We start from the raw sequence: 10,281 nt of genomic DNA on the forward strand, positions 1-10,281 counted from the left end.
TTTATTTTTCCCTCTGTGCACTCTTTCCAGCAGTCAATATCTGCTCCTTCCACTACTCTTTGATGGGTCCCAAACCTATTCCCCTTAGTCATGGCATGAATCAGTCCTGATGACCAAGGGCTCGCCACTGATCACTCTCCTCGGGGCTCCAAGCTCTACTTCCCTTCTTCCCCAACCTTGCCGAACGTCCCTGCCACCTGGCTCCGTGATTTTACAGCTTCTGGTTTTCATTTACTACAGAACTTGTCTCTTTGAGACTCAGACAGAACCGCCCTGGACTGGGATGTTGTCCAAGGTGCCTCCCTTTAAAGGGAAAAGATAAGTAGGTCACATTGGATAGTGGAGGAGGAGGCTAACTTCTTAAGAGAGGAGGAAAAATACTGCAGATCACATGGAGAACGGAAAACAAAATAACAGGGCTCTTTTCTGTCTCGGCCCTTTCTCATAGTCATATTCTCTGTCTGCCTGCCTGCCTGTCTGTTATCTATCTATCTATCTATCTATCTATCTATCTATCTATCTATCTATCTATCTAGCTAGCTAGCTATAATTTCACACTGACAGCCCCATGCTGGCTGCTATTACTGTGAAAAGTATGCACAGGCAATATTGAACTTTCGGGGTTTGGTGACACCGGTGGAGATTGTATTGAGCAGGAAACTTGTCTACCCTTTGCTCCCCTCCATCCCACCCTGCCTCCTCTTAAAGCCACCCGCATAACTGCCAGGAGAGGAGAAATCTTAGTAGAAGATTTGGACCTTCTGTCCTGTAGCCGCTCCTTGAGGGCCTGAAAGCAGAGGGTGGCTGGGAAGGCACTGGCTTTCCAGTGATTGCATGGAGCGCCCAGGACCTGGATAACAGAGATGCTGTTGTGGCAAGTGGGACAAATCATGGGCTTTACGAGATGTATGCTCCTCACTCTCGCCCCTAACCCTCTTGAAAGCAGTTCACAACAAGGGGTGTGGAAGGGCATTAAATTATGTGGATTGATGTGAAAACCAGAGACAGACAGGGTGTGGCATTAAAGGTCCAACACGGCCAACCCCGCCTGGCCCTGCTATCCCTAGGGAATGAGCCCTGTTTGAATCACAACACTGGGCGGTCACACTTCTAGGAAACTGCAGCTGAAGAGGAAAGGTCCTGACTGCGTGAATGACACCAGCCCGGCTGTGTACAGATTAGCACTGAAAATGTGTATCCGGACAGACGATGGGTCCCTGGATTCTGTACCCAGGGCACAAGGCAAGCACACAAAAACAACGACCAAAGCCTGACCCTCACACCTGGGGGTCAGCAGACCCGGTTCCCTGGATGAGGGCAGTGGAAACAGGGAGTTCACCGCTGGAGAGGCCCAGGAGTTTTCCATTCTCTTGGCATGGAACCTGATGAACTTGTAGCTCTCAGGCTCATTTTTTTTTAGGACCCTGGTAGCCCTTTTGCAGAGATCCTCCAGATTGCAGAATGCAACTCTGCCACTGGCTAATGTCAGCACTGCCCCATGCCCTCCTGACTCCTGTCCCCAAGGCCGTGGGCAGACTCTTTGGGAATACTGTGCCCCTCTGCTCTTTCTCCTCCACCTCTGCAGAAAGGGAGTGCTCCCCACCCTGGGTGTCTGCCCAGGCGCCCTGTGGGAAAGTCCCACTCTTGCCTGCAGTTGCTCTCCTTCTTGTCATGAGAGGCAGGGCTGGGTGATGGGAGAGAGACATTCATCTCCAGCTGTGCCCTTCGTTATGCTTAGTGTCCATAGTGGGATAGTGTCCAGCGTGGGCACACTTCTTTCCCATGCTGGAGTAGTCCCAAAGTATCTCTCATTAGAGTGGGTATAAATCACCACACAGACGGAGTAGCAGTGAGTGTGGTGGTGCCCACACTGAAACAAGAAGATTGGATCCTTTGTGCTTTCTAAAAGTGACTGGCAGCTCCTCCCTCCTGGCATCTGCTCCAGCCTGGGCCCCTTGCTTTGCCAACATCCCTACCTGATCCTGGGGGCTGCATTACTCAGTCTGGTGCAAATGCCACCTCTTGGTTTATCTAGGAGTAACTGGGAGAAAGGGGACCAGTCTTGGAGGCTCCATACCCCCTTGCATCCATCAGCCATGTAGCTAAGCAGTGGTTCTGAAACTTCAGTGTGCATCAGAATCACCAGGGGTCTTTTTAAAACACTATTGCTGGGCTCCATTGCCAGGGTTTCTGATTTAGCAGATCTGGAGTAGGGACGGAGAATTTGCATTTCTAATAAGTTTCCACCTTGTGGGCTACTGCTGCTCTAGGGACCACATTTGAAAACCACTGAGCTAGAGTATAGCAAAAAGCAATCTAGGTTTCAGTTCTAGCCCTTCCACTTTTCTGCTCTGTGATCTTGTACTTAACCTCTCTGAATTTTGGTTCCTTATCCATTAAAGGTAGAGTAATGAGCACTAGGTAGTCGGGAGGATTAGATGGTATCATGTTTGAAAGACCCTTTCACTGTGCATGGCAAATTGAATATATGAATTTGTCAACAAATACAGTGTTTAGTGAGTAGTTTCTCTGCTGTCCATTGGATACTCTGCTCAATGTTGAGGCTGACTTTGGGCAGATCATATGGGATTCAAAGGCCCAATTCAATATCACACATCTCTGGACCTCAGTTTTCTCCTCTTTCAAACAAGGCCTTTGGTCCACTAGACTGATGACCCCTCCATGTACCATTTAGAAGTCCAAATCTGGGCGGGGGGTTAGGCTTTGGCAGGCACAGTCACATTTTTGATTACTTACCCACCCCTTTCCAGGAGCTTCACCTGAGAGCCCAAGTGACCAAGAGCAAAGAGCATCAATCTCCTTATTAACTGGTCAATTCATCCCGGAGGAGAGTAACTTGGCCCTTGAGGTCTATCATGATCTGGTTCCAACATACCTTTATAATCATATTTCCCACGGTTTCTCCTCCATTCACCTTATAGTCTAGACAAATTGGACTATTTGTCCTGTCATCTGTCTGTCTGTCTAGCTGGCCATCCATCCATCCATCCATCCATCCATCCATCTATCCATCCATCCGATACAAGTGCTTTTTATATTTTTCTTTAGGTGGTAGTAGGACATGTTACCGAAGTTGTCAGGTATCAGATCTAAATAAACCAGGGATGCAACAAGCTCAGCCCCTTCTACTCGTGTCTGATGTTGTCCCTCTGAAGGAGCTATATAGAAACTCAGTGGTCTGCAGGTTTGTCCCGATGTCACATTTCTAAAGTCTGTTCTTGGAGCATACTCAGATATTAAAAACAAGAGTTGAGATACTGTGTAAAACTTTTAAAAAGTGGGACAACCACTTAAAAGGAGATGCCTACTTAAAAAAAAAAGATTAGTCAGCTGTTTATTTTCTATGGTAATCAGAGAATAAATATATATGTGTGTATATATGCCTCTATGGCCCATATTCAGAAATCTACTCATTTGCATATAGACACATCTGCTTCTCTAATTTTCTTTTTTAAACTACAGGTTTTTTTTCTATTCTAAATATAATATATGGGTTGGTAGAAATGTGTAGAGGAAATAAAAAGTAAAAATAAAAGTAAAAGAAAAAAGTAAGTCATTCGTAATCCAGAACTAACCAGTATTAACATTTTGGTGTATTTCTTGTGAATAGTTTTCCTGCACGTATTTATATGATTTTAAAAGCAAAGTAGAATAAGATGTTTATACATCTATGTATCCTACTTTATTGCCTTAACTGTAATTAGTATTTTGGTATTCCTTTACATATTCTTCCCAAACATTGAAAAAAATTATTTCATGGTATCTGTTTAAAGATGTACCAAAATTTATTTAACCAATCCTCTTTTATTGTTGGACACTCCATTTATTTGCTATAAATAATATTTCAGTGAACATCCTTGTATAACTGAATACATCTCTGATTATTTTCTTAGGCTGATTCTAGAAGTGAGATAACTGGGTCATTTTTAAGTCTCTTGTTACATGCTACCAAATTATTTTCTGGAGTTCCATTTGAAAATATTTCCAGAGTACTTTATCTACAACACTCCTTTTACTCATAAGTAATTTTTACCTCCACTGCCATTGCATTCCATTTATTTCTTGCTGTACTTAATCCTTTCTATTATACATTGAATTTGCATTCAGTATGTGCAAGCTTAGTTCCCCTTCTAGGAGATCATCTCTGACCATCTTCATATCTTCCTCAGCATCCAGCGCAGGTAGAAAAAGGGGGCAAAGGACTGAATCTATTTAGGTGAATCTGTAAGCAAGAGGAGCTCGATTTTTGGGGGAAGGAACAAGGCAAGTGGCTTGAAGTCCGTACTTAGGGGTAGGATTGCAACACTTGTTGAAGTGGGAGCAAGGGATTTTCCTCAACCCTTCATACATCTAGACTCGGGAGCTGGGGAAAGATGGAAAACTAGTCAAGTCTAGAGCCTGGGAGAAGAGCAGCCTTTGCTCCCTGGCAGGGCAGGAAGAAAGGTGGAAGCTTGAAGACGACAGCCTCAGGCTGTAGGAGATGGGTAGCTTCAGGCATTCACCTGCTAGAGGCAACTTGTTTTGAGTACTGTGTGTCAATTTTTTACACCCAATTGTACCTCTACTAACGATCCCACTCTCATAGGTTTTGACCTAGGGAAACACCTGCAACATTGATGATAGAGGCTTAAATTAATGTTTTTTAGATTGGAGTTTCCCAAACTTCAGTTGTACCCTGTTTGTGATTTCAATGTTTTAATGAAAAGAAAGCAGCAATAGGCACAGACACACACCTGTGATTCATGTCATCCAAACCAGCCACACTTCGGAACAGTCAAGACAGATACAATTATTAAAACATTCAGGGTGTGACCAAGTCATTCGCAAGGTCTGCATAAGGTGTTAAAACATACTGCGCCAATTCCTTTAGTCTCATCCTAAACAACAAAATTTTTGAAATCACAGGTTTGATGAATTAGTTATGTTTTCTGTAATACACACTACAACTATAAAGATTACCGTTACAATAAAAAGTTGCCAGCCATTGATAATACTTTTACTATCCATTGGTGATCATTGTACCATATTTTTGGGAAACACTACTTTTAACAAAACAGTTTTTTTCCCCCTTCTTCCACCTCCCCCCATCCCTTCCAGTTCAAGCCGTTGTTTCTCAGTCTAGTTGTGTAGGACACAGCTCCCTGGCCCATGCTGGTATGATGAGCCTTGCGCTCCCCCTGGCTGAGGCAGTCGGTCACCGATCGTGGGTCAGCTGCTCATAACAGCTCTCCCTGGCTGCCGGCCGCTCACGCTGGCCACCGGCCGCTCATGGCAGCTCACGGGAGCCCACGGGAGCCCACGGTGGCAGCCCACAGCAGCGCACACCGATCTCCGGCTGCTCACCGCAGCCCAGCTCCAGGGAGAGTCGTTGTTCATTATCTTAGCTGTAGAGGGCGCAGCTCACTGGCCCATGTGGGAATCAAACCAGCGACCTCCGTGTTAGGAGCTCGGCGCTCCAACCACCTGCGCCACCTGAGCCACCCAGGCCATCCTCTTTTTTTTCCCATTTATTTTTTTGATAATATAGCATTTGTCTATATTTCTTCCACTTAATTATGAGCCTTCTAAGGTCAGGTATCATGGTTTATTTGGTACTTAGTATAGTATTAAAGCTCAATAAATATTTGTTATTTCTTTGTTTTGTTTTGGTGATGGGGTAGTGATCAATAGGAGTTAATCATTGTACTTAAGATAAATGAAGTCTCCAAGGTCAGGATGATAGAGCTCACTTGGGCAGCACATGTACTACGATTGGAACAATACAGAGAAGATTAGCATGGCCCCTCCACAAGGGTGACATGCAAATCAGTGAAGCATTCCATATTTGGGGATTAAGAAGTCCAAATTGGTAGTTACAAAATAGTCCCAGGGATGTAAAGTACAGCATAGGCAATATAGTTAATAATATTATAATAACTATGCATAGAGCCAGGTGGGTACTAGATTTATTGGGGACATCACTTCGTAAGTTGTATAAATGTCTAACCCCTGTTCCTGAAACTAATATAATATTGAAAATCAACTGTAATTGAAAAATCAAAAATTTTTAAAGATCATGATTATGAAGGGGAGAACAATAATTATATGGTAAAGAAAGATGCTCTGGTTTAAATACTGTACCATCATTATTTAGACTTGGGCTTTAAGGTGTTTAGGATGGAAAACAGCAAATCATTAACATATTTTTCTACCTGTTCTTGAAATAAATAACACATTTACAAGTTTAAGAATTTCTCTTGGGGCTATAAAACAGATCAACATTATTTAGCTCATGCAGAAATTCAACCCACTATAATGGCCTCATGAACTAAGATAATTCTTCCATACCTAGCAAGCATAGAATGAAATATATAGTCATTGGCCAGTAACTATTAGTTGAATGAATAGATGAAATGACTTAGCTAAAGTCAATAGACCTTTACCACCCCTGGGAAACCATCAAAAAAAAAAACAAAAAAAAAAAACAGAGATGGAACTAATATTTATTCAGTACGTAATAATCTAGGGTCTTTATATGTATTTTTTGTCTGGATTTCAGAGCATCTGCCACATAAGGAGAGGGTAAAATCATGCTACTAGCAAACAGACATCTCCACCTGTCCTTAACAAAAGCTCGCCCTCTTCTCAGAAGACCACAGTGACTCTTTTTTCAAAGAAGAGTCAAGACCTATTTTGATTCGACTGTTTTTGTTTTTGTTTTTGTTTTTGTTTTAAAGAAGGGCACAGCTCACAGTGGCCCATGCAGGGATTGAACTGACAACCTTGGTGTTACCAGCACCATACTCTAACCAACTGAGCTAATTGGCCACCCCAAGACCTATTTTGATCCAGAACTGGAAGGGAAGTTTTGGAAACTGATAACTTTTGGACCAACCAAATATATAAATGACCAAAGGGAAGGAAGTATGAATCAGATACACAATAAAAGAGTATATTAGGAGAGAGAGAATAACTCTAATGGAGAAAGGTACCTCAACAATTTAGTTACATGCTAGAGATAGACACATTTATCAAGGCCTGGTCAGTGATTTCCTCCTCTTTAATCCTGCCTTCCTCTTTCTTTCTTAACCTTTCTTTCAAATGCAGAGTCCTTAGCCTATAACTCAGGATCATTTAGTCCATTAGCATGTAAGAAACTTGTTCCTCAGAGACTGAAAATGAGCAATACTGTTTCCTTAGCTACTACGGATCCAATGGAAGCAAGAATTAGATGCAGTGAAAAGAGAATACACCCCACCATCAGAAGACCTGGGTTGGAGTGCTGATTCTGTCATGTTCTGGTTGAGTGACCTTATGCCTATGAGTGATCTCTCTAACTCATGGTTTCCTTAACTCATTCATTGAACAAATATTTTCTGAGCAGTTACTGTGTACCAAGCCCTTCCCAGGGCCCTAGAGATACAGCAATGAATAAAACAGAGGATATCCTGCTCTAATGGTGGTTATGTTCTAGTGATATTACAATAAGTAATCAATAAACAACGTAACTTGAAAAAGTGAGCAGTGCTGTGGAAGAAATAAAACAAATGATAAGGACAAATTGGGAGGAGGATCTCCCCGACGTAGTAATATTTGAGATAAGACCTGAAGGTACTAGATGGAGCTAGCCACGGTAAGAGGCCTCAGGCAGAGGGACCAGCGAGCCCTGAGATGGGCCCTTATTTGGGGCTGGATGAAAATCAAGGAAAATGACACTGGTATGTGGTTGTACACGATCAATGGTTTTGACACAGCACTCTGAGTAATGCTAGCACTTCCCTGGTTGTGTCTCAGGAGCAAAGGACGGAGGCTCTGCCAGGCTCCCACCACTCTGCCCAACACACACACACACACACACACACACACACACACACACACACACACACGGCAGCTCCTCTTTCATTTGAAGCATATACTGGGCTGCTGCTTAAGATTTTGCTCGAAGAACATATTCTCAAATTCTTGATCTGAAAAGTCCTTCTGCACTGTAATTGTCAGACATCATGAGAATGTATCACGCAACCTCTGTGATAGAGGGTTGATTCAACTCTATTCAGTAGACAGAGTCGGGGAGTGTGACTCCCGAGACGCGAATCCCCTGTCACCAGACCCCATTCCCTCCTCTCTGGGGGTGAACCTCTGATGCCCTGAAGTCTACCCCAGGTTCTGCCTCCTCCTGGTAGATTATACTGACTTTCTTTTCTCGCATGATCCGAATGAGACACTGTCCTACACAGCGCAGCTTTGTGGTGAGAGCCAAGGAATGGCTCCAGATTTTTCCAACCTATAAAATGCAAAGTTGGCCAGCTGCCTTTCTTCCTAACCCCAAAACTCATATCTTTCCTTGTCTCTAGAGACATACCCCGCAGCTCTCAAATAAGTCTCTATTGTCCAGGGGTTTTGGGAAAAGCACTGCACAGAATGTGAAATCATTTTCTGGTAACACAAATCTAATTAGATCTTTGACAAGAGGAAGCAGAGGCCAAAAGAGATTGAAACAATCCGATTCTCACATATTTAAAAACAAGTGAAGAACCAGGCAGGGAAACAGCAAGAAAGGGAATAAAGAGGGAAAGCCTAGGGAGCATTTGGAGAAGTGGGGTAAGAAAGAAAATGGGAGGGGAGGGGAATATCAAGTGACCAACATATTAATCCTTTCTTCCCTCACCGTCACCTCTCCTCCCCGTCTCCACTCTCCTCAGCCCCAGAGAGAACTTACTTGAAGGTCGATGATTTCTCTTTCTGATTCCATGCTGCTGCCCTTAAGTGCTTTCACACACACCGGGTGCCAGTAACAGACTGCGTGGGCTACTCCAGGCTTTGCTGTCTGAGTCTCTACTGCTTTCTTTGGGTGGGAGAGAGCACACAGCTGGCGGGACAGACCTGCTATTCATCCATCTGATGTGGGATGCCCGTCTTGGCCTCAGCCCCTGGGGGAAGTGTACACATGCATACACATACAAGAGTGTGTGTGTGTGTGTGTGTGTGTGTGTGCACACGCGCTCCAAGGGTGGCATGTGGCACATCGATAGGTGGCCTTTTGAGTTGGTCGTGACACCATCATTTTCTCCAGTGTCCCCAATACTCCTCTAGTTCCAGAGGAGCCATCTGAGGTCACCCAGGCTGCTTTGAGCTAGTAGCTTTACTACTGTACAGAAACACTGTGGATTTATCAAGGAACTTGAAAAACAGCCTGAGGATACGGCCTGACTTCACTTTGGTGGAGCTGAGAGGGTTCCCAGTCACCAAGAGTTGGGTGGCTTCTAGCATATTCCCAAGACTGAGGCTTAGGGACTTCTGTTGTTCTTTGCTTTGTTCCCTTTATCCCTAACAATTTGTTTAAAGGTAGTTTACCTAATAGGCCCCAAAACATAAGCTTTATTCTATAAAGTGATTAAGCAACATTTTCTCCCTTGATTCGAATTTCATTAATGCAAGTAGTTGCAATTTCCCTACTTTCAAAACAAAGCTACCAGGACTGAGTCTTTTTTGGGGGGTTTTCTTTCTGTTGTTTACCTTAGAGACTAAAACTCTTCTGGCTTGTTCCTGAAGCTGATTTTATTTTATTTTTATTTTATTTTATTTTTAAAGATTTTTATTGGGGAAAGGGAACAGGACTTTACTGGGGAACAGTGTGTACTTCCAGGACTTTTCTCCAAGTCAAGTTGTTGTCCTTCCAATCTTAGTTGTGGAAGGTGCCGTTCAGCTTCAAGTTGTTCTCCTTTCAGTCTTAGTTGTGGAGGGCACAGCTCGGCTCCAGGTTCAGTTGCCATTTCTAGTTGCAGGGGCCACAGCCCACCATCCCTTGCGGGAGTCGAGGAATGGAACTGGCAACCTTGTGGTTGAGAGCCTGCACTCCAACCAACTGAGCCATCCAGAGGCAGCTCTGCTCAAGGTGCCGTGTTCAATCTTAGTTGCAGGGGGCGCTGTCCACCATCCCTTTGTGGGACTTGAGGAGTCGAACTGGCAACCTTGTGGTTAAGAGCCCACTGGCCCATGTGGGAATCGAACCAGCAGCCTTCAGTTAGGAGCATGGAGCTCCAACTGCCTGAGCCACCGGGCCGGCCAGAAGCTGATTTTAGACACCAGCTTTTGTCTGAGTGGATGTGGGTATGTCTGTGAGTGCACGAGGTGTGTGGTGTTAAAGAGGAGTAATCTAATTCAGAGTTTAAATGTGGGGGGAATAGCAGAGTCAGAAATTTACCCTCCCCACATTCAAATGTGAAAAATGGGCAATTTCTTTATATCTATTAGATGACCTAATGTCTTCATAAGTCTACA

The 10,281-nt window shown here is 43.9% G+C and overlaps 1 protein-coding gene and 1 non-coding gene across 2 annotated transcripts in view; one reads left to right on the plus strand and one right to left on the minus strand.

The window, feature by feature from the left end:
* Positions 1-8,902, minus strand: part of NINJ2 (ninjurin 2) — an 84,201-nt gene extending 75,299 nt beyond the window's left edge. Inside the window, exon 1 of the mRNA XM_019711332.3 lies at positions 8,720-8,902. Within this exon, the coding sequence (XP_019566891.2) occupies positions 8,720-8,752 (33 nt within the window). The 5' untranslated portion in view covers positions 8,753-8,902. The remainder of the gene's footprint in view (positions 1-8,719) is intronic.
* Positions 5,743-5,849, plus strand: LOC141570225 (U6 spliceosomal RNA). Its single transcript, XR_012494236.1, has one exon. It is a non-coding gene; the product is annotated as a U6 spliceosomal RNA (small nuclear RNA).
* Positions 8,903-10,281: the final 1,379 nt, after the last annotated feature.

The sequence above is a fragment of the Rhinolophus sinicus genome, chromosome 1 (assembly GCF_057876585.1).
Source record: "Rhinolophus sinicus isolate RSI-liver-muscle chromosome 1, RSI-T2T, whole genome shotgun sequence".
Classification (NCBI taxonomy): domain Eukaryota; kingdom Metazoa; phylum Chordata; class Mammalia; order Chiroptera; family Rhinolophidae; genus Rhinolophus; species Rhinolophus sinicus.